Source organism: Schistocerca serialis, chromosome 2, assembly GCF_023864345.2.
Source record: "Schistocerca serialis cubense isolate TAMUIC-IGC-003099 chromosome 2, iqSchSeri2.2, whole genome shotgun sequence".
Lineage (NCBI taxonomy): Eukaryota > Metazoa > Arthropoda > Insecta > Orthoptera > Acrididae > Schistocerca > Schistocerca serialis.
The window spans coordinates 97327996-97353539 of NC_064639.1; the positions used below are offsets into that span (position 1 = coordinate 97327996).

The 25544-nt window shown below is 40.6% G+C and overlaps 1 protein-coding gene across 1 annotated transcript in view; it reads left to right on the forward strand.

The window, feature by feature from the left end:
* The window catches only part of LOC126455752 (zinc finger protein 728-like), a 108374-nt gene extending 83411 nt beyond the window's left edge, over positions 1-24963 (forward strand). Inside the window, exons 4-5 of the mRNA XM_050091517.1 lie at positions 20004-20950; positions 24706-24963. Coding sequence (XP_049947474.1) covers positions 20004-20950; positions 24706-24963 — 1205 coding nt within the window. The remainder of the gene's footprint in view (positions 1-20003; positions 20951-24705) is intronic.
* The last annotated feature ends 581 nt before the right edge of the window (positions 24964-25544 follow it).

The window sequence follows — 25544 nt, forward strand, 5'->3', positions numbered from 1 at the left end:
AGTAGTTTCCTAACTTTGTTGTTGTACCACGGTGGGTTTTTCCCGTCCCTCACAGTTTTACTCGGCACGTACCTGTCTAAAACGCATTTTACGATTGCCTTGAACTTTTTCCATAAACACTCAACATTGTCAATGTCGGAACAGAAATTTTCGTTTTGATCTGTTAGGTAGTCTGAAATCTGCCTTCTATTACTCTTGCTAAACAGATAAACCTTCCTCCCTTTTTTTATATTCCTACTAACTTCCATATTCAGGGATGCTGCAACGGCCTTATGATCACTGATTCCCTGTTCTGTACATACAGAGTCGAAAAGTTCGGGTCTGATTGTTATCAGTAGGTCCAAGATGTTATCTCCACGAGTCGGTTCTCTGTTTAATTGCTCGAGGTAATTTTCAGATAGTGCACTCAGTATAATGTCACTCGATGCTCTGTCCCTACCACCCGTCCTAAACATCTGAGTGTCCCAGTCTATATCTGGTAAATTGAAATCTCCACCTAAGACTATAACATGCTGAGAAAATTTATGTGAAATGTATTCCAAATTTTCTCTCAGTTGTTCTGCCACTAATGCTGCTGAGTCGGGAGGTCGGTAAAAGGAGCCAATTATTAACCTAGCTCGGTTGTTGAGTGTAACCTCCACCCATAATAATTCACAGGAACTATCCACTTCTATTTCACTACAGGATAAACTACTACTAACAGCGACGAACACTTCTGTGGTGAGTGTGGGCCTGGTGTCTATCTTGCCTACGATAATGTGTTACCTATGCTGCTCCTGTTTTCACATTCATTATTAGAACTACTTTTGATTATCTCTATTTGATTTTGTATTTGTAGGCCTGCACTCACTAGACCAGAAGTCTTGTTCATCATGTCACTGAACTTCACTAATCCCCATTATATCTAACTCCTACCTATTGATTCTCCTTTCTAAATTTTCTAACCTAACTACCTGATTAAGGGATCTAACATTCCCTGATCCAATCTGGGGCACCAGTTTTATTTTTCCTGATGACTGCCTCCTCCTGAGTATTCCCTGCCCAGAGATCTGACTGGGAGGGGGGGGGGGGACTATTTTTGCATGTGTTCAGGAAAAGTAGTGGCTGTATAGTTTCCCTTGCTTTCAGCTGTGTGCAGTTCCAGCACAGCAGGGTCATGCTGAGTTACATTACAAGGCCAGATCAGTCAATCATCCAGACTGTTGCTACTGCAACTGATGAAAAGGTTGTTGCCCCTCTTCAGGAACCACATGTTTGTCTGATCTCTTCATAGATATCCCTCCTTTGTGGTCAGACCTCTAGTATAGCTATTTGTATCGTTGTAGCACTCAAGCTATACTACCTCAACAGTGTCTGTTGTTATGGGGAAGTTTATATGTGTTTTACAGGTCCATGTGTGTAAGATGTAGAGCTAGTAGCAGTCAGTCACGTGTTCCTCCACTGCTGAACTAAGTCATGGAAGTGTATGTAGTCAACACATCAAGATTGGTCAACATAGTGATGTGACAGAAAGTTGAAGGGACTGTCCCTTATGGATGTGTCAGTGACAATCAGTTTTCTAACTCATCAAGAATTACCACTGTCAATGAATGAATATCCATCTCAACCAGTTTCCAAGTGAACATTGCAAAGGGAACTGCATGCAGTGGACATTTGTAGCCGAGTACCTTGTGAAAGGGCTTTTTTCACAGCATCACACAAAGCTGCCCATCTTCAGTGTGACCCAAACAACACATAAACTGGACAGAAGCTGGCATGAGTGTAATCCAACAAGCCACAATTCTGTGAAGTCTGGTGTTTAACTTGCAATATATGGAGAGAGTAGTTTGGGCCAGATGCGGTTCTGTGATGTTTTAGGGTGTTGTTCATACCTTGACTTAGGGCCACTCATTCACATAACAGTAAACATGATGATGGATGTCTATTTTAACATTCTTGGTAACCAAGTGGTATCTTTTCATCTACATCTTCATGATGAATATGTTATGAACACTCCCATCTTCTGAGATGATAGCAGGTATGATCACATTGTTGCACATACACATTCCTGGTTTGACATACACATGAGCTTCTTCTCACCTCTTGACTGACCCACTAAATCACCAAACCTGACTCTCATTGAAAATGTCTGAGACTATTTGGAACAGCAGGTAGAATGTAGCTATTAATATCCCCCCCTTGCAGTTCGGTAGCTCTTTGGGCTCTCATCAGGGCTGCTTCAGCTATTGGACGCGGCGAACCTGAAGAAACTTGTCAACTCCCCTCCCTGGTGTAGTTGGGACCATTATCAATGCTAGATGTGGTGTGACATGGTGTTAGGATGGTGTCTGGGGAGAGGGGGAGGGGGTTTGACAAATTTCTTATCCAATGTGCTTATTGTTTCCTCTTACTGCATTCCTGTAGTTACACAGTAATATTGTTTATGATTTCTGTGTGATGTTAGTTTAAATATTGTTTTTATTGCTTTAAGAGTGGTAACCGTAACATGTGTGCTTGCACCAAATTTTGTTGATCAGGGTGCGTATAAGGATATAGGATTGTAAGTAGAAAAGTGTTAATCATAAATTAACAGTATATTCTTCCAATAAACCACCACATCTTACTTGGAACTACCCAGTATACAGCTATCAAAATCCTAACATCCCTTCACTTGAGGAAAAAAAATTAGTAAAGATTTATAAAATGTTTGATCTTCCTGAAATATGTTGCTGTACGTATGACTGAAATATGTGAGTGATGCCATGTGAATTATTAAAAGAAAACGGAATGCTTACAAAATTTTCTGTGTGTCATGTGTGAATATGCCTGTGAAAATTATTTTAAACAACAACTCAGTCTAATTGTAGATAAATCAAGATCTGACTAACTCCTGAAAGTTTTAAGTTTGCCAGCACAGTTTCCACAGCAAAGTTACTGATGTCTTCACAGTGCCACGTGTCCTAAAACAAAATGTGGTACATGTAATTATTTAAAGCACTTCTGTGTGTCACAATTGGGTTGAAAATATTCTAAGTCCGCAATTTACTTACTTTGTGTGGATCCGAAAAATTGAGCTATGTGCATTTAGTTTAGCTGTACCACTGACTAACTCTCTGAATGTAGGATCCTCACAAGCGATGCTTCAGCCCCTGATTGAGTTCAGTGCTAGAACACATTGCTTTGCATCCCTTTTCTTCCATCCATGTGTCTTGTGTTGTCTTCTACCTTATTTGTCTTCTTGTTTATTCTTTGACACATTTTTTGCCATCTACACTGGCAGCGAGGCAGTCGGCCACCTGTAGGTCATCTAGCTGGCGTAGCGGTGCCTCTGCCATTACTAATGCTCTGCAGTCAGGTGAACTTTGGTGCCCTCTGCTCATGCCATGACGGAGGAGCTTGAAGCTGCCAGGTGCGGGGCATTCTTTCGAGTGTGTCAGTTGTCATTGCTGAAGTGATGGAGTGAGACAGTTTTTCGACCAAGCTCAAGTGAATGTAATGCCTAACTAAACACTCGTATCAAATCTGTTTTTTATACATTTAATCTACAGCAGAACACAGTTTTAATTGGAAATTGATAAAACGCTGAAATTGCTGAACTACCACTCACAGAAGCATGAAACTTTGGCTCCTGGGCCATTTACACATCAATAACACTAATCCACAATCAAAATGATAGGTCATCAAAGAATGCAAGTTCAGTAATTGAAAAATGGTGGGGTCAAGAGTAACTGTTCAGCTGCAGCAGTCGGTCAGACTGTGCTAATGGTGAAATAGACCTCATATCCTAACACCATGTAAACTATCAAGTTTTGCATCACTAGTAACCATAAATGTATTTGCTCTCTAGCTCTGTCATTTGGAATCATTTATCCTGGTGGGATAAAAACATTGGAATTGCAGGTGTTTAATGAATGTGGTATTAGTATGATTGAATCCTGTGTTTGATGGACTTTGGTAAAGGGCAATATGATAGACACTTCTGAAGTGAATGCTGTTCTTGCCTGAATGATTTTGAGCTTGGCATTTAATTGAATGCTTCATCCCAAAATTTTAGCCTAAATTACTACCTAGGCCATTTATGGTTGCTTCCTAAACTGTTACATGGGCCACTTAGGTTGCAACATAATTGTTATCTAAATTTCTCCCAAAGAGCTTAAATCAGTAATCATTGTTGCTTTACAGGTCTCTTAGTTAAAAATACTAGTTACCTGGTATTCATTGCTCAAGGAATTTTGCACTAGTTTAGATATTCGCTCGCTATGTGTTGTGACTTTCATTCTTACGGTTTAGTCCCATTTGAGAGATGCACGCAGTTGTAATGATGATTCCCAGGTGGACGTAAATAACACTTTATTCACAATGGGTAAAATCTGATAACAACTGAAAAATGATTCATGGTCACTCAAAAGAAACAAAGTTTGCTGACGTGGTATGCATTTCAAGGAAAGATTCATTCCGAGTGGCTGTAGATGCAGTGTCCATCCTGTATGGAGTATTGTGATGCAGTGCGAAGATGGTGCAATGTAGAGCAGAGTGTTGTCGGATCTGGTCTTGGTCAGTTCCAACTGATGACCTACAAATGTAGCCTGTTCCTAGCCTGGAACTGAGCGAGCAGTTGAATGCTCGCTACTGGAGGCTTTACTTGGCCTTAAGTATACGGTAGGCTGATGCACATTCTCTTAGCATGCAACATGCAGACATTACTTGTTTCCTTGATAGCTGTACCATTGGCTTCCTGATTTGTGTGCTATTTGGAAGATGGTACATGTGAAATATAGTGTATCAAAAGACTGTTCACATGCAATATTGTGACAATAACATGTGATGCCCATGTGGTATTAATAAACAGTCTCTGGAGGTGAGACACCTGTGGGCCACAGGTAGGCAAACCCGCAGGGCTAAGATGTTGTACTGGCAGTGTATGTAGTTGGCTTATGGACCATATACAATCTATGGGTGTTACTTAGAGATGACCTTGTTCTTACAGCTTTCTACCTCTTAGGCTTAACTTCATTTATGACTTGTGTTTTTCACCTTATGCCTTGTGTTTTTCGACTGCTTGTGAACTTGTTGCTGCATCGGTATGCTTTTGTCCAGTCTACAAAATATTGGAGCATCTGTTCTTTTCTACACCGAAGCTTTACAGTGGTATAGGAAGATTAATCTTAAAATTATCAGTTGAATATTTAAGATACTTCCCCCAAACTACAGTTTGCATCCATTATATTTTAAGGTCAACTTACTCTCCTCCCTCGCCCTCCCTCTTTAATAAGATACATCTAACAATACATACTGTGTGGCAGTGACACCATTATGGGCACTGATTTTCATTCCTGACAAGTTATGGCATTTCATAACATAGGCTTCAGTGAGGTATTCAGTTGAGGACAGTTGTAGAATGAAAGACTGGGACTTTAAAATTACTTCACATAGCATTGAGATGAAAATAATTCAAAACATTGTCATTTGTAAGATATGAAATATTGCTTTTTGTGACTAGTTTCAGTTAATGAAAATTGTTGACAGGAAAAATGTTAAATTTGATGATGTATAGAAATCAGTCTGTTTATTAATTACTACAGTGTCACAGCAAATGAACTAATGTATACATTTCAGCAATCTATCAACAATGTGATTATTGTGTGGGTCTTTTGTGTTAAGGTTCTGTATAATCTTCTAATAAAGGAAAGAAAAAACACAGTGTTTTGTTATGCAATGAAATTTCTTATCCGTAAGTGGGCAACAAGATAGTAGACTACTTACTGAATGCCGTAGATGTGCCAATCTGTGTTCTTTGACTCTGTCTTGTCAAACTTCTCCTTTAATCTTCTTTCTGTAATTATTGATTTTAGAGAACTGTTGTTAAATAATTTACACAATATTGCAGTTTTATTTTTAATTTTTCTTGACGTTTATTAATACCAAGTTCATTTTCAATTATCAGCTGTGTAGAACATATGAGCATCTAGATCTTAATGTCAGGAGCAAATTATGTATAAATCAAAGAACATAATACAATAGGGACTAACCAAATGGGGCAGCACATTTTTTAAGACACTGACCTCATATTCGTGAGAGTGGAGTGTGCTCTGTCCGGCCATCCTGAGTTAGATTTTCCTAAAACTTTTCAGGCAAATTCTGTGATAGTTCCTTCATAAAGGCCATGGCCAACACATGTCCTCTCCTAATAGGAGTATACTTCTATATTCTGTCTGTGTGTATATTTTTGAGCTATTTATTTTTGTTTTAGAATTAGAAATTCTATATCATTAGGGTATGATCCCTGGATGAATAAATGAATAAAACTAAATAACTACAATTCAGGAAGTTACACCATCTTGAAGAATTTTGAAACATTTCATACTGGCAGTGATCAACAAGATGAAAAGCTGGTCCACAATATAAAAAAATGTATGATATCTGCGAATTGAATTCTCTCCTCTAACTGACTGTGGAACTGTGTGTGACACCTGTATGAAAGATGTGTGTATTACATAAATTACCAACTGGTGAAATACAAGAGTATCACATTTTAGTTATTGATATAAAAGAATATATGACGGAAAGGATGGATTGCAGACAGACACAACAAAAAGACTGCTAAACAAGTAATCTTCTGGCCAAAAATGTCTTTTTCAGAAGTAGACACACACACACACACACACACACACACACACACACACACACACACACACATATGACCACTGTCTCTGGCCATTGAGGCCAGACTAAGAGCAACTGCACATGATGGGAGAAGCACTCTGGGTGGAGGGGTAAGGGGGAAGCCGGAGTGGGGAGGGGGAGGGTTAGGAGGGATGGGGTGGAGAACCGTAAAGTGCTGCTTGTAGAAGCATGTAGGGGATGTGGTGGGGAGGGGCTAGGGCAACTAGGTACAATCGGGTGGTTAGACAGAGGATGGGGAGGGGGAGTGGGAAGGGAATGGCAAAGGAGATAAGTAAAAAGATTGTGGGTGCATTGGTGGGATAGAAAGCTATGTCTAGTGCTGGAGTGTAAACAGAGAAGGGGATAGGTAGGTGGAGGACAATGACTAACGAAGGTTGAGGTCAGGGGTTACGGGAACGTAGGATATATTTCAGGGAGATTCCCACCTGCACAATTCAGAAAAGCTGGTGTTGGTAGGAAGGATCCAAATGGTGCAGGCTGTGAAACACTCATTGAAGTGAAGAATGTTGTTTCAAATAACTTCCGGGAATTCAACCAGGTAACACTTTCAGATACCGCTGATATTTCAGCGGGAGAACACCCCGCCATTTTCAAGGGAAACTGCAATGGACAGGCGGCGTACATGCAAATTTAAAACCTCGATTCTTGGACTGAAGCAGGAAAGATAACACACACACTGAACACTAGTGCCACCAAAGATGACCAAAAGTCAGAGCTATCGATAGTGAGACTATGAATTTGCAGGTGAGGTAGCATTGACTCTGTCCCTCTGTTTTTTGACAAGGGAGAGAGCAGGATTCCAAATGGAGTTTAAACAGAAACCTCCATCCCTGTTAACAAGGTTGCTCGCTAATTTAATCTCAACTGCCTCCCTAATAACACTGTCCCAATAGCTGGACGTGCATGCCAATGTCTCGGTGTTATTATATAACATGGGGTGACCAGTATCCAAGCAATGTTCAGCAATAGCAGATCTACTTGGCTGCTGTAATCGTGTGTGCCGTTTATGCTCAGTACATCGGTCCTCCACGGTCCTGATAGTTTGACCAGTATATGCCATGCCGCAGCTACAAGGAATACGATATACACCCGCCTTACCCAGTACAAGATCATCCTTAACGGAACTCAAAAGTGCTCTACTTTTAGATGGAGGTCGGAAAACACATTTCACATTGTATTTCTGTAAACACGACTGATCTTATTGGACGTGTTTCCTACGTAAGGCAAAAAGGCAGTAGACTTAGGTGTTGACTCAGGATTATCATCAATCACCCGATGTACAGTTGGTCGATAGCGCAACGCACGTTCAATCTGTCTATCACTATAACCATTTTGACGAAATGTAACTTCAAGATGGGACAGCTCAGCTGGCAAAGTCTCAGTGTCAGAAGTGACATGTGCCCTGTGTACCAAGATACGAGGTACCCCTTAATTCTGAGCCGGATGGTGGCAACTATTAGCCTGTAAGTACAAGTCGGTGTGAGTACGTTTCCTGTGGACTGCATGTCCCAATGATCCATCATCCTTCCTCCTAATCAATGCGTCAAGAATGTTCGGGTGGATCGAGTTCAGATGTTCTAAAAAGACATTCAAATTCTCCCTACCATGAGGCCAAACAATGAAGGTATATTCAACGTATCTATAGAAACAGGCGGGTTTCAAAGGCACGGACTCCAGTGCACGCTCCTCGAAGTCTTCCATAAACAAATTTGCGATCACAGGAGACAACGGACTACCCATCGCAACTCCATCTGTCTGCTCGTAATACTGGTCATTAAATAAAAAGTAAGTGGATGTCAACACATGCCAAAAGAGATTAGTTAATTCAGCACCAAACCTGGCCTCAATTAACCGCAATGAATCAGACAGAGGAACACGAGTGGAGAGAGAGACCACATCGAAACTCACTAAAATATCAGAGTCATTCAACCACAGTCCCCCCAAACGACGTAAAAAATCAGCTGAGTTCCTGATATGATGTTCACACCGACCGACTTGTGGACTCAACAGAGAAGCAAGATGCTTGGCTACACGATATGTCGGAGTGCCGATGTTACCCACTATAGGACGGAAAGGAACCCCTTTCTTGTGAACCTTCAGGAGGCCATATAACCTAGGGGGAACAGCACTATAGTTGTTAAGACTCTTGATAGTGTTCTGCAACAAACCACTTTTCTTCAGGAGGCTGTTGGTCTTTCTCTCAACACTTTTTGTGGGCGCAGCATCGATTCTGCGATACGCTGAATCAGATAGTAAACGTTGTATCTTTTGTACATAATCATGTATATTTAAAACAACGGTGACATTGCCCTTGTCTGCAGGTAAAATAACAATATCGGGATCAACTTTGAGAGAGCGTAAAGTAGCCCTCTCTGCTGCTGTTACGTTACTCTTGGGTGGACGAGCCCTAGTCAAAACACGGCATGCCTCCCTCCTTACCTCCTCTGCAGCGTCAGGAGGTAGTTTACAAACTGCCTGTTCAATTGAACTAATAAAATCAACTACCTGCAAACTCTTTGGAGTGGGTGTAAAATTTAAACCCTTCCCTAGCACAGATAAGGTTGTTTCGTCAAAAGATTTCTCTGTGAGATTTATCACAGAACGTCGAGCTATAACATCCGACTCCACGCGATGAAAATGTTCAAACTTTGCCAAATGCCGGGCAGTGATGGAGTTGTATGCCCAGTCAGCTTGACTCCTTGAGGCACCGTCCAACCAATCCCAAGTGAAATCAGGCACTTCAGATGCAACCATTAAATGAAAACGATACAATTCTTTGGAAACAGAATCCAAACATCGACGAGCAAAACGAATCCTTTTGCAAACAAGAGCCAAGCCAGCATGTTGCTTGATGCGATTGGCGGCAGGAGAATTAATATGGTGCACAACCTTGGCAATTGTTTGGTCATCTTTGGTGGCACTAGTGTTCAGTGTGTGTGTTATCTTTCCTGCTTCAGTCCGAGAACCGAGGTTTTACATTTGCATGTACGCCACCTGTCCGTTGCAGTTTGCCTTGAAAATGGTGGGATGTTCTCCCACTGAAATATCAGTGGTCGCTGAAAGTGTTACCTGGCTGAATTCCCGGAAGTTATTTGAAAGTTGTATATGCCAGGAGAAACTCAGGTCTCACAAGAATGTTGTGTTTTGCAGTGTGCTCATGAACTGAATGGTCCTGCTATTTCTTGGCCACAGTTTGTGGTGGTCATTCACGTAGCAGACAGACAGCTTGTTGGTTGTCATGCCTATGTAGAACACAGCACAGTGGTTGCAGCTTAGTTTTCAGATCGCATGATTGCTTTCACAGGAAGCCCCACTTTTGATTGAATAGCTAATGCTTTTGACCAGACTATACAGACTATACAGGAATATAAGCCAAGAGCCAAGGGGATTGGATAGTGGAGTAGTAGGGGTGGACGAGGATATTGTATAGGTTTGGTGGGCAGCAAAATACCACTGTGGGAGGGGTTGGAAGGATAGTGGGTAGATCATTCCTCATTTCAAGCCACAACGAGAGACGTTGAAACCCTGGCAGAGAATGTGATTCAATTGTTCCAGTCCTTGGTGGTACTGAGTCATGATGGGTACAAGGTTGGGAGGTAATTCAAGTCTGTGAAGGCCTCAGTGAGACTGTTGGTATACTTCGAGAGGGACTGCTCATCATCACAGATGTGGTGGCCATAATTGCTTGACTGTGTGGAAGGTACTTCTTGTTACAGAATGGGCAGCAACTTTTGAAATGGAGGTATTGGTGATAGTTGGTACGTTTGATATGGATGAAGGTACTGATGTAGACACCTTTGATGTGGAGGTCAACATCGAGGAAGGTGACTTGTTGGGTTGAGGAGGACAAGTGAAGCAAATGGGGGAGAATGTATTGATGTTCCTCATACTTGGTCCACATCATGAAAATTTCACCAGTAAATCTGGACCAGGTTAGGCATTTGGGATTCTTCATCGTTGGGAAGGATTCCTCTCATGGTCCATAAAAGGGCTGGCATACGATGGTGCCATGCAGATGCCCATTGCCACACGACAGATTTGTTTTTAGGTGATGCCTTCAAAAAGGAAATAATTGTAGGTGAGGATATAGTTGGTCATGGTGACCAGAAAGGAGGTTGTAGGTTTGTAATCTGTCAGGCATTGGGAAAGGGAAGTTTTCAATAGTGGTAAGGCCATGGGCATTAGGGATGTTAGTGTAAAGGGAGGTTGCATCAATAGTGTCAAGCAGGCACCATGTGGTTAAGAAACGGGAACTGTGGAGAGTAGGTTTCTGGTAATAGCATGAATATGTTGGTCTACAAGAGCAAATGGGGTCTCTGTGGTGGTTTGTGGTTATTTCTGCGAATACAAGGTTAGCTTGCATGTTGTGGGATTTGAGGAATGATGGTGATGCAGGATTCGAGATTAACAAATTATGGAACGTTAACAGCAGGTGATAAGTCAGCAGTAGAGGTGGATCTCAGTTGGTTGGACAGTAGAGGTGGATCTCAGTTGGTTGGAGGAATGAACTGAGTCAGGCATGGTTCAACATTGATGTTGGATGGAGTCTGATCGGATGGGTTGGTGACGAAAAAGTCTTTCCGTTGTAGGGACTGGGAGAAGGTCTTTGACAAGTCTAGCATGGCTGAATTTGGGAATAGCACAAAAGGTAAGTCCTTTAGAAAGGACAGATACTTCTGTGGGATAAGGCTTCAGAGTAAATATGCACAACTGTGTTTCAGGTCCATTTAGGTTATGGCTTCTGTATGGTGATGTGAGGAAGTTTTTAAGAGTTGTGGTAAATGTAGTAGGTCTGCAAGGCAGGGATTGCTAACCCCCATCACAAAGACAGCAACATCAGTACCTCAGTCCGTATCAAACATGATAACTACCAGCAATACTTTCACTTCAACAGCTGCCACACATTCCATACCAAGTAGTTCTATCTGCACAGCTTAGCCAACTGTGGCCTTCACATCTGTAGTGACAAGCAATCCCTCTCCAAATATACCAAGGAGGCCTCACTGAGGCCTTCACAGACTGAAATTATGCTCTCTACCTTTTACAAAAATAAATATCCTGTGCCTTATCTCTCCAGTCACGCATGACCTCCTGAAGTTCCACTGTCCTTGTGACTCAGTGCCACTCAGTACTAGAGCCACTGAATAACATTCTCTACTAGAGTTTCGACTATCTCTTGGCGTGCCATGAAATGAGGAATGCGCTACCCGCTACCCATCCCATCTCTTCCACTGTGGTATTCCGCAGCTCACCGAACCTGCACAATATCGTCATCTATCCCTACTCCACAACTAATTGCAAAACCCATTGCTTGATGGCTCATATCGATGTAATAGGCCTAGATGCGCGACCTGTCCCATACATTCACCCATCACCAACTACTCCAGTCCAGTCACAAGTATCACCTATCCCATCAGTACAGGGCTATCTGTGAGAGTGGTCATATCATCTACAAGCTAAGCTGCAACCACTGTGCTGTGTTTTACATGGGCATGACAACCAGCAGGCTGCCTGTTCACATAATTGGCTATTGACAGACTGTAGCCAAGAATCAGCTGGACAATGTGGTGTAGTGGGTGAGGGCAGGGGAGGGGGTGGGTGGGAGGGAGGAGGCAAGGGGGTCTTTCGTGCCCCAGGCGCCACTTGCAGAGATGCACCCATTGATCTCCAAGGCAAACAAGATTTTCTGGAAAATATATTATTATTAGAATAAATTGTGCAACTTGTATTACTATATGTATTTCTAGAAGGGGGGAGGGAGGGGGAGGTGCCAATAAAGTGTTGTTTCGTACCCCGAGCACTGAAGACAGGAGACAGGTGTCATCAATAAAATGTAGAGCCGTGCGCCGATTTTGAAAAAAAGCTACTGCTGACATTCTGTGCCATTTTTATAATATCATCTTGTCACTTCTAGCCAGATTTGTTATTGAATAATTTTTACAATAAAATGCAAAAATAATACAACTTTGTATTTTATTATTAATGTATTTGCACTTTTTTTTCCCTCCTCGATACAATAGATACCACATATAGGTCGTGTGTTAACACCATATCCCTGCACACACATGCCCATGCAGTGATATCATAATATACACCATGTTTTCTCTTGTGCCATGTGACATCTAACTTGGTGATTCTCCTGCCTGTAGAAAGCAAGAAGCCAAATTTATCAGCTAAAGAGCTTCAATCAGTGCAGTTGGACTTGCTTGGAAATGCATTCAAAGTTACAACAGTGTTGTGTGTTTCTTGTTTATAACTTGTGCGAGCAGGGAGTGTTGGGGGAATATAGCGTACATTCTAATTGTTATAGTTCTGCTTCTGCATCTCCACTACAACAGTGGTATCAGCTGACTTCATCACTTGAAAGTCCGCCCTCGTAGCTTAGTGACCAGCCTGTTTGACTGCCATGCAGTGGGCCCCGGTTTGATTCCTCACTCAGGGACTGGGTGTTGTGTTGTCGTCATCATTATTAGCCCAATGTGGCGTCAACTGATAAGACTTGCAACTCGGTGGCTGAATTTCTCCAGCTGGAGACTCCTGGCCATCAATGGCATATGATCATTTCATTTCATCACTGCAGATTTTTCGTTTGGCTGAAAGGACAACTAGAAGAAACAACTAATCTTTCTGCCTCCAGGGAAATTTGAACCATGACACTGAGTGAGAGCAAAATGTGACATGTTTCACGGTAGTGCTCTGGGTTTGTGGACTGAGGGAGGCCCCCAAAAGACCACTTCAGTGGTGTTATGGGTGTGTAATTGCAGTTATCAAATCACCTTTCTCATTACCCTCCAATTATCTTCCATGGTGGAAACAGGTACTCTCATCAGATTAGCTCCTTCACAGAAAATGCTTTTTGCTTGAACGATGGCTGGTGACAGCCTATGTTCGGACCACTTAGCAGTGGGTGCTTTGCCTGGGAGCAGTTACCAATTGCTTTTGTGGGGCACTAGGTATCTGTTCTGGACGGGTCAGGTGAGGCCCATGGCACTAGTGTCAGCGATAGCTTGTTTTTAGCACCGACTGCACTCTACCTGTAGTAAAGCTGATACTATGGTCTTGAGGGTGCATCAGAGATTTTACCTTATAGCAAAATTTATATTAGATAATCTATAACAATGCTACCCAGAATGGAAAAAACACAAATAACTCAAAAAATAATACTCCAGTCACAAAACAGCACTAACTCCATGAATATAGTGCATACCTAAACCCATGTACCAAATTTGGTTTTCATAGACTTAATCCACAACAGAGCACAATTTCAATCAAACATCAATAATGTGGTAAAATTCCTGAACTATCACTCACAAGAATGTGAAACTTTGGCTCCTGGGCCATTTATACATCTACAACACTAATCCATAATCAGAGTAAGAGGTCATCTTAGAGCGCAGTTTCAAGAATCAAAATATTGTTAATAACAGTGTGGCCATGATTAACTTTTTAGTGCTCAACTGCAGCAGTTGGGCAGTCCTTGGTAATGGTCACATAACCTCACATCTCAGAACCATATAAAATATCAAGTTTTGCTTCACTAGTGATCATAATCCATATTTACTCTGTAGCTCTGTCACTTGGGATCATTAATCTGGAAAAAGATAGTTAAAACTTGGAAATGCTGGGATTTGACAGACATCTTGCTAATAAGAGTGAATGCTTCTTGTAATGAATTGTACGAGCAGTTTGTTACCAGAACCATGCAGATAGAAAGTACAATGTATTTGATGCTGTTGAGTAAAGGAAATAAGTGAATACTGTTCTGCTTGAATAGTTCTGAGACCTTGGCATTTAATGGAATGCTTTGTCCCAAGTTGTGTAATTGTGGTTATGGCCTATTCTATTACCTGGGCCACTGATGAATGCAACACGATTGTTATCTAGATTTCTCTCAAAGAGCTTAAGTCAAAGTTACTGTGCTCTGGACTTAGTTTAAAAATACTAGTTATCTGGTATACATCACTCAAGTAATTTTGCACTACTGTAGACATTCACTTCCTACGGGCATTACTTAGAAATGACCTTGGTCGTCCAACTTTTTACTATCTAGTCTTCCCTAACACCCTATGCCTTGTGTTGATAGCCTGTTTCTGTACTTGCTGCTTTGTCAGTAAGCTTTCATCCCATCCTCTAAGTATTGGAGCAAGTCTTCTTTTCTAGGCTGAAGCTTTACAGCAGTTTAATAAGATTAATAATAAAATCATTATTCCTGTGTGACTGCTCAATGAGACTGAAATTTTAAAGTCTACTTCCACTCCTCCTCTCTCCATCCTCCCCCACATAAGAAAGCATACTATGTGAGAGTGATACAGGTATTATGGGCACTGATCTTCATTCCTGACAAATTCTGGCATTTCATAGTATATATTTTAGTCAGTTATTCAAATAAAGACAATTTTCCAATGAAAAATAACTAATGCTGAATTTTCAATTACTGTTTATTTTGCATTAAGTGCTCTAAAAGTAGCTCAAAGAGTTGATGTTTATGTGATATTAAATATTGTTTTTTGTGACAAGTTTCAGTTAATGAAAATTATTTACAGGAGAAGTGTTAAATCTGATGATCTATGTGCATCTGCCTGTTATTTAATAACTACTGCACCATGGGAAATGAACTACTGTACCATATATGTTTCAGCAATCCATCAAGAGTGTGATTATTGTGTGGGTCATAACCGTCTACATTAAGGCTCTGTAGAATCCATGTGATATCATTTGTTTGGAGTTCATCATTCATATGCATCACTGTAAAGATTTCACAAATAATTATTACACCATACTAAATAAAAGAAAGAAAAAAATGCATTGTTTTATTATACCATGAACTTTCTTATCTTTAAGTGTGCAACTAGTGATTGCTCCCAGAAATTGGTAGTAGACTTCTTACTAGATGTTGTTGATTTGCCAACCTGTTTTCTTTTCCTCTATCTCATCATTCTTTTTCATTAATCTTCCTCCTGTGATTACTGATTCTGGACAACAGTTATTAAATAATTTACACTGCACTGCAGATTTGCTTTTCATTTCCCTTCACATTTGTTAGTACCAAGTTCATTTTCGATGTATCCTTGTGTATAAATCAAAGATCTCTGTACATTATGGACCATCCAAGTGAGTCAGTGCTATCGTTAAAACATTGTCGTTGTGTTTGGGAAGGTGGAGTGAGCTTTGTCTGGCAGTCCTGATGTAGGTTTTCTGTCATCTTTCTAAATCATTTCAGGCAAATGTCAGGATGTGTTCTTGATAAAGACCATGGCCAACAATCTGTCTGTCCTATCGTTGTAGAAGGATACTTCTATATTCTGTGTCTACTAATATTTTTCATTGTATTATGGTACAAAAGTCTGTATCATTGTAAGATGATGACTGGATGAATACAAAAATAAGTAAATACAGATATTAAGCTGCACCACCTTGAAGAAGTTTCAAACATTTTGTTTGTGGCAATGATCAGTAAAATAACTAGACATAAATTACAGCTAGCCATGACATACAAAAACTACATGATTTGTACTTGTTGAATTCTCACATTTGACTGACCATGGCACTGTATACAACTATACAGAAGGTGCTCGTGTTGCAGACATTACAAATTTATAAAATACAGTATTAAATGATGGAAAGTCCAGTATGGGATAACAACAACATTATGAAAAGGATAGATTGCTACTCACCACATAGAGGATACGTTAAGTTGCAGACAGGCATAATTAAAAAACTGCTAAATATTTAAGCTTTCAGACACAAAGGTCCTTCTTGGGACATAGAAAACACAACTGCGGACTGCAATCGGGTCTGACATGAGCAACAATCAGGATGCGTGGTAGCTGTAAGGAGGGGGCAGGAGTAGGAAGGGGAAGGACTATGGTGGGGAAGGTGATATGCTGCCTGTGAGAGTGCACAGGGACGTGTGAGGTTTATTTTTCCCTCTTCTTCTGCTGATTTATATTTTGTAGGGTTTGTGGTGAGTCTTATACCAACACTAGCAGGAATTTGCATCGCTGGCCGATATAAATGGGCCATATTTTGCCGACCCTAATACAACTCCTGATGAAAGTAGTATTACCTTTATCCTCTCTTCTCAGAGTAGTTGTCTGGTGGTCCAGATCCTTCCGTGCCAGCTCCCTGTCGATCCAACTGCGGTGAAGATTCCTGGAATGCTTCCGCAAGTTCTCTCTACTGCACTACTAAATAAATTGCCACACTTCTCACAAACAGGGGTACATTTTGCCCAACTTTCCCAATGTTCTCACTATTTCATTTAACAACACATCAAACAATTGCTACGGTAATACCACTCTCTTGAGTACATTCAAAAATGTCCTTAAATGCATACTTTAGGACCTGAGATAGCAACCCAGATAAACAACTACTGCTTTTCAATTGTTCATTGTGCCCCTGTTGGTGTATTGTTTACTCCATGGCTCTCGGATTGAGGCACTTGCTGCACCATGGCACAAATGACTCCCGGACAACCAGTGGTTGTAATACCACTTTTACTGGTCCCCTTCTTGCTGGCTCCACCACTGCTCCACCTTCACTGCAAACAAGAAAAGAAAACACACAGTTTCCCTTTCCCACTACATTTATTCTTATTCAATTTATTCATGAGCATCTCTTGTTGATGGCTTTCCAATGGTGTGTTGGGATGTTGACAAATATCTCAAAACACTACACGTGGTGGCTAGAAGGTAAGGCTGCTAAGTGCCAAGGTGGGGAGCTGTGTTTGGGTGGGGGGATGGAAAAAGGCGAAGTTGAGATGTAGTAAAGGGGAAAAGACTCATAAGTTTGTTGACAAAATAGAAGGCATGTGTAGTGCTGGAGTTGGAGCAGGGAGGAGAACAGGTAGGTGGACAAAAGGGACTATCAAAGGCTGAGGCCATGGGAGATCTGAGAATGAAGGAATATGTCTGAGAGAGCATTTCTACTTGTGAAATTCAGAAAAGCTGGTGTTGGTAGAAAGGATCCAGATGGCACAGGCCATGAAGCAGTTATTGAACTGAAGCACGTTGTTCTGGGCAGCTTGCTCAGCAACTGGGAAGTCCAGCTGTCTCTTGGTTACAATTTGGTGGCGGCATTCATGTGGACAGATGGCTGTTTAGTTGTCATCTGCATGTAGAAAGCAGCACAATGGTTGCGGTTTAGTTTGTAGATCAAATGCCTGCTTTCACAGGTACCCCACCTTTGATGTGATAGCAAATGCCTCTGCCAGGATTGGGATAGTGGGAGGATGTATTAGACAGTTGTTGGATCTAAGTCTATCACAGGGATGTGAGCTGTGAGGGGTTGAAAGCAAGGGTGGAGTAGAGATGGACAAGGATATTGCTTAGGTACTGTGAGCTGTGGATACCACTGTTACCATTGTGGGAGAGGTGGGGAGGGATAGTAAGTAGGAAATTCTTCATTTCAGAACATGACGAGAGGTAGTTTTAAACTCTGATGGAGGATGTGATTCAGTAGCTCCCGGGTGGTACTGGGTCACAAGGGGAGTGCCCTTTTGTAGCTGGACAGTGAGTATCTGAGAAATGGTAGATGACTGGAGAAAAAAGGCATATGAGATCTGTTTCTGAACGAGGTTGGGAGGATAATTTTGGTTTCAGAAGGCCTCAGTGAGGCCCTTGGCATATTTGGAGAGGGTCTGCTCATCACTATAGATGTGACAGGGTGACTAGGCTGTATGGAAGGGACTTCTTGGTATTGAATGGGTGGCAGCTTTTGAAATGGAGGTATTGTTGTTAGAGGTTGGTAGGTTTCAGGTGGACAGAGATACAGATTTAGCCATCGTTGAGGTGAAGACCAAATCAAGAGAGGTGGGTTTAAGAGAAGCTGATGAAGCAAATGAGGGAGAAGGTGTTGAGGTTCTGGAGGAATGTGGGTAGGGTTCCTCACCCTCAGGTCAGATCATGAAGACATTAATGAATCTGAAACAGTTGAGAAGTTTGGGATTCCAGTTGGTTAGGAAGGATTCCTCTAGATGGCCCATGAATAGGTTGTTCCCACTCCAGCAATACATAGGCCTTGTATTTTTCCAAAGCACCTACTAGTCTTTTTCCTCTTTTCTATTTCCTTCCTCTCCTGTTTCCTGCTTCCCCGCCCATCCCCGCCGCCACTCACACACACAGCCATTAACTCTGAACCCAGCACCCCTATTCTGTACCTATCAAATCCCTGCACACACTCACAGGCATCACATCATCTCCCACCACCCCTACCCTGCGATCCCTTCCCCTCTCTACCCCATGCTGCCTCCTTACCCCTACAACCCACTGCGGATTGCTGCTGCTGTCATATGCAGTTTTAGCCTGAAGTCAGGACACAGTGTTTGGAGACAGTGGCTATGGGTGTGAAAGTTGTGCTTGTGTGAATCTGTGTATGTTTTCTGTTTCCGAAGTAGGATTTTTTTTATCTTCTCATTGTGCCATTTTGTAACTTAATGTCTCTTCTATGTGGTGAATAGCAATCAATCCTTTTCATAATATTGTTAAAATAAAAGATTATTACATTCTTAATATCAACACAAGAGACAGAAAAATACAGTAGGCAGTGAAGTAAATATGTTTAACTGAAGGCTGTATAATTACAAAGTAACAAAACAATAGGACCTACTTTATTAGGGGATTTTCTAGTGTGCACTTGAATTCCCAAAATTCTCCAATTATTTTTGAGGAAGTGAAATATTGTAGTTGGAATAATTAACACACTAGCAGGTTATTTAAGTAACAGTATTCATTTATGAAAAAAGAAAATGCTATGCTACAAAATTATAACACTGTATTTTGCAAAGAATTACAACTTTAGATTGAAACATTCTGGAACATAAAAATTTAGAATTCGAATTAGTTTTGAAATACTATTTTTTTTTTGAAAAAGCGAAATATCTCCTTGAAAGAAGAGAACAAAGGTGTTTTAATTAGCTATGCCAATCTTAAAACAAATAGTTTTTAGCAGGACACAATTTTGACGAACATGTGCTTTACAGGTATATTAAATAATAAATATGTCTTTAAGTAAAATGTTTCCAAATGAACTATTTACACACAGTCAGACAGTAGCGAAATACTGAAGGATAATAATTTGGTAATTTTGTGTAACCACAGTATTAACCATACTGATGAAGAGGCACCATTAAAAAAGTTTGCATCATGTGTGGTACAAGAACAAGTCATATAATTCCACTTTGTTTTGTTCTGTGACTCCATCGCTTTTACAACAATGTAGTTTGCATAAACATATAAATCTATTATAAACAAATTTCACAGTTTCTTGTCTCAGAATATGTATAAAGCAATGTTATAATGAGACAGTGAACATGTCTTGTAATAATAATCTTTGTGTTACAGGCAATGCAGAACCACAACATTCCACCATAAAGCAACCAGATGTCTCAACCTCAGTTATGTGTGATGGGAGTGTACACCCTCCCTTGAGACCAGTGCAAACAAACAAAGAAGCCAGCATTGCTCATGAACCAGAATGTTGTGAGCCTATTCAGATAGCTCCTCACTCAAAAATAAGTCAGGCAAATAGTGAATCCAGCACTTCACAAGAACCCCAATGCTTGGGTCCTTTTGTAGAACCATCAAGCATTAAGTGTTCTAAATGCTCAGTGGTACTGTCAGAGTATTATCAACTTCTCAGTCATTCCTGTATTGCCAAACACCTTTCCAGAGAGTCGAGGAAAAAAAAACTCAAATGCTACTTTTGTGAGAAGGAGTATGGTACTATGTCTGCTTTGAAAAAGCATATTAAAACATATGTTGAAAAGACATATGTACAATGTAGCATTTGTGGAATGCGCCTTAATCGAGAAATATCTTTCAAAGAGCATGCACTAATACATACAAATCAGTGGCCATATCGCTGTCACATCTGTGGTCATGGTGCCAGATCACAACGCTATTTGGAGCGCCATAAAACCATTCATACAGAGAAGTCTTGGATGTGTGATGTCTGTGGAGCCATGTTTCACAATCAAATAAGATTAAATACTCACAAAATAGTGCACTCAGAAAGGAAATATGAATGTGACTTGTGTTTTGCGAAGTTCAAAGGACGTTGTCAACTCAAGAGACATAAGAAGAACATGCACTCTGTCAGGGAAAAGTTTCAGTGTGAAGACTGTAGTTTAGCTTTTACAAGTAAACACCAATTGAAGTACCACAAAGAAGTGAAACATGATGATAATTCTAGTGGAGAACGTTTCATTTGCTCTGTGTGCAACAAAGAATTCAAACGTAGATTTGCTTTCAATAAACACATGAATAAGCATACTCGTATATATGAAAATGTAATATACACATGTGACATATGTAAGCGGAATTTTACAACAAAATTCTATCTAGCTCTACACATTGCAGGACACAATGGGAAACGATTCAGTTGTAGTCGCTGTGGAATGTCATTTACACAACAGGGTAGTGTAAAAAGGCATATGTTAAAATTGCATTCCAGTGACAAATGATACTCTTGTTTTACTATTGTTTATGTGGAAGAGAGAAATGGAAAGCATACAAGTCTGCAACATTTTGTTGTCATTGTCACTGATAGTGAAAACTTGTGAGCTATTGAGCCTGTCATATTCTCTCCAAAATTCTTAAATACTCGATGTTTTGATCCCTCTTGCAGGATCTCCTTCAGGCTTGACGTCCCCAGATGGCAGAACACTGTTGAAAGTCAGTGCCTTGTTCACTTATAAAAGACTGTATTCTAGCACTTTGGTGGTGTTATTGTATAAAAAAAATGTCCAGTCTGCCAATGGTGGGCAGTTGTCTTTGGGTATATGCTGATAAAAGATAAGATAAGAGGGAGGCAGTGGGTATGATATAAAAATTTAATTGTTTTCATGCCACTAAAGTGGCTTACTGATAATATTTACTTCCTTGATGGCAGGTAGCTATGAAGCCAGAATTTCTTTTTTTCTCTTGTTATCAGTGATCTATAAAAATGCTGATGACGAACATTTGAGCTTGCAGTACACAGGCTCTGGAAACTGTTGTTGTGATCTGACATACGAGGTCATAAGAAAATTGAAAAATGTTTCATCAAACTACAGATTAGATAGCACTCTTATCAAGATTCTGCTGCCTGGAACTTGTCTCTTCCAGAATATATGGTCAACCAAAGACAGACAAAGAAGGATGCACACCAAGACCTATTGTGAATGGGATTCTTTCCATTGTACTTTTTAGACAGTCCTGTGTCAGCAAAAGTGAATCATCTGAGTGGAAAAACAAACCCTCTCACTAAGAATTCCAAACATTTGTTATAAATAGTATTCACAGTAAAGATATCCACAACTAACATTCCTGTCGAGTTGAATGTGAAATCTTTTGTTATTGATATCCAAGTAGCAGATACTGTGTACTTCATTGGAGGCAAAATTGCCATAGATAAAAGTAAACTGGTCAAAATCTGCATGTGGTTCGGCTATTTTAAATGTAAAGGAGGATTTTTTGAGCAATCTGACAATGTATCCATGTGCCCAATTTTTTGTCAGTAGCAGCTCGCATTTTTGTGGACCATTCTGAGCAACAGGTTAACTAATGCAGAATTAAAATCATTCCGCTGGCTCCACTATGTGAATGACATATTTGTTGTATAACCACACAAGGAAGAGTTACATGAATTCCATGATTTCCTAAATAACATTCGCCCTGGAGATAGTGAGGTTGTCATCCCAATCCTAGCTGCATTAATCTATAGAAACTGATCATAGCAAGATTTCGTAAGGGAAAAATTGGTGGACAACAGATATGATGATTGTTTTCATTAATGGGGCCTGCAAATAAAATGATAACAATAATGTGAAGAGGATGAAGTAGGAACATTCCTTCCATTCAGTAAAGTTATTGTTTTTTACTAAAGTAATTGACCCTATAGAGAAAATCCATTGGACGGCTGACATAAGGACTACAATGCAAAATAAAATAAATTGTTGTATCTTGGATGGACATACTTGGTCATCTCCTCACCACAGGAGTATATGAAGTGATGTGTTTTGTAGCAAAGTATATACACATGTAAAATTTGTGGTACTGTATCACTGAGAAAAATGTGACAAAGTTATATAATTTAATAAGGTAAGAGCTCTAACCAAAGAAAGTATTATTTGTAGTTGAAACTCAGGACAGAAGGTGAAATCTAGAAGAATGAATGAAATATCAATTGTGATGACAGCTGAAGGCTTCATGGCTGTTAGTCGACATGGAAGAAAATACCTAGCCATAGTGTGCGAGGGACATGAACAACTGCCAGTAAGTCTGCTTGGTGGTACAACAGTAATATTTTGTTAAAAATTCTCCCTCTCTCATTACTATTTACCCAGTGGCAATGCCCACCAATGACAGCAGAAATTTTTTCCCCAGTTACTCAACTTCTCCAAAAAAGCATGGGAAAACAGTCTCCTATGAGCAAACACAATACAATTTTTCAGTAGTGGTCAGGAACCACAACTGTCCTCTAAAAGATTCCTGCAGAAGGATCAAAACATCAAGAATTTTAGTGAAGAGGAATATGATGCGCCCTAACAGATCAAAAGATTTTACTGTAAATGGAAAGCAGTGATGGACAAAAATATGACTGTGTAATTTATATTCATTAATAAAATATTCTCGGGTCTCAAGCCACGTCAAGTGGTTAACTGCCCACGAACTTTTGGCAGAAATCTCCTCTGCCATTGTCAAATGGTTGACTGTCATCTGAATGCTGCTGCCATGCTTATATAGCTGTGCCACTACCAGTGACATCACTGGTACCTAGTCCTGCACCATATATGGCAATGTTTTGTTGTCGTAATCGTTGCGCCCGCTTCAACTTTCCGATCACAGGATCCCACGGTGACTCAGCTGAAATCCACCATCTTTATTGAGGGTGTTGTTGATATTTGGATCTCTGTTGCTTTAAGTGTTTCACCATTCCAGAAGCCATTGGTCCGTTTAATAATAGAAGTATTGATGAATGAAATTTGTTGTCCGTTTCTCAATGCATGCTCCTCCAGAGCTGATTTTTTGGGATAGCATAAGTGGAAACACCTTTCATGTTCTATATGAAGCTCTACAATAGTGCAGACAATCTGACTGACATAAAACTGCACACACCCACATGTTATTTAGTATATTCCAGGTGTTCTGAGGCATACATAATGTTTTGCAGGTTTGATTCGTTGCCGGATCTTTGCTGGCAGCCTGAAGACTATATCAATTTTATGTTTCTTCAGGAGCCTGCTAATCTTCCCTGTTATTGAGCCACAAAACGGAAAAAATGCCATCTTCTTTGTGTCTTCTTCAGAGGTCTGCTTTTGCGGCTTAGATGAAACTGCTTGCAAAATTTGTCTATTGTTGTAACTGTTACCCTTGAAAACCTTACGTAAGTGGCTCAATTCCCTCGGCAGATTCTTGGTGTCTGAGATGGTTTCAGCTCAATGTGCCAGTGCCCTCAGAACAGACTGTTTCTGTGCTGGATTGTGCTAGCTTATGGCTTACAAATACTGAACCTTGTAGATGGGCTAGTGGTAAACACCGTGACCTAGACAGCCATTGGTTTTTCGACAGATAAGGACAGCCAGGAATGGCAAGGACCAATCCTTCTCTTCTTCCATTGTCAACTTTATATGGTTGTGGATGTTCCACGAACTCTTTGAGATTTGCATGTCCATGAGAACATATGATGTTGTAGCAATAAAAACAACTAGGCTTTGCAAGAGCCCTGTTGTGACATAGTCAAAATACTCTGTAAAGAGGTATTCTACAACTGGAGCTAATGGGCTCACCATTACGACACTGTCCATCTGGTTGAAATATTCTCGACCATGTAAAAAATACGATGACATCGGGGTATGTTTAAATAAATCCACGATAGTGTCGTGAAAGAGCCGGGACAGCAAGTCTACAGAGTCTATAATGGGCACACTCCTGAACAGGGAAACCACAGCAATACTAACCATACTTATTTCTCGTTCAGCTACAGGCAAAGCGTGATACACTTACGAACATCAACATAAAAATTTAAATTAACATTAACAATGATTTACAATAAAATTTTCAGGGTTTCCAGCCACAAAAGTGCTTGGTCACTTATCACATGTATGTCCATCAGATTTCCTCCCTAGTCCGTGTACGTCGCACTCAACTATATGCTGCATGGTTTGACTCTCTCTGCACTCACAATTGGGGTCCTGGGAGAAACCCCACTTTTTCAAAAAATATCCGCACCGACCAACACCTGTCCGCAGACGATTTAGAGTTACCCACACTCTATGTTGGAGTTGGAAGCCTGGAACTCATTGAGATGGGTCCTCAATAAGGAAACTGTTATTCACTTTGCTTTCCTGCCATTGCTGTTTCCACAGGTTATCGATATCAATCTGTTGTTTGAGTTCTTTCCAGAAGGGATTTCTTGACATCAATCTGTCAGGGGGAGGAGGTAGGTCCCTGAACTTTTCTTTGTACCTCTGGATTGCTCTTTCACGTCTAATCGAGGGTGGTTCGATATTGGCAAGGACGGGCAGCCAAGGTTTCGGGGTGGGTCTTACTGTTCCTGTTATGAGCCTCATTGTCTCGTTAAGTTGCACATCAATATATCTGACATGCCTACTGCGGGCCCAGACGGGTGCGCAATATTCCGCTACACTATACAGAAGTGCCAGTGCTGATGTGCGTAGAGTTTCAGTGGAACATCCCCAGGTTGTTCCTGCCAGTTTCATTATGATGTTGTTTCTTGTTTTCATTTTTTGGGCGACTTCGTACAGGTGGCTCTTATATGTGAGAGTGCGATCTAGCTTAACACCCAGATATTTTGGCGTTCTATCGTTTTTCAACAATTTACCTTTTATTTGCACTTTTAGCTCACGATTTGCATCTTTGTTACACAAGTGCATTATTGAT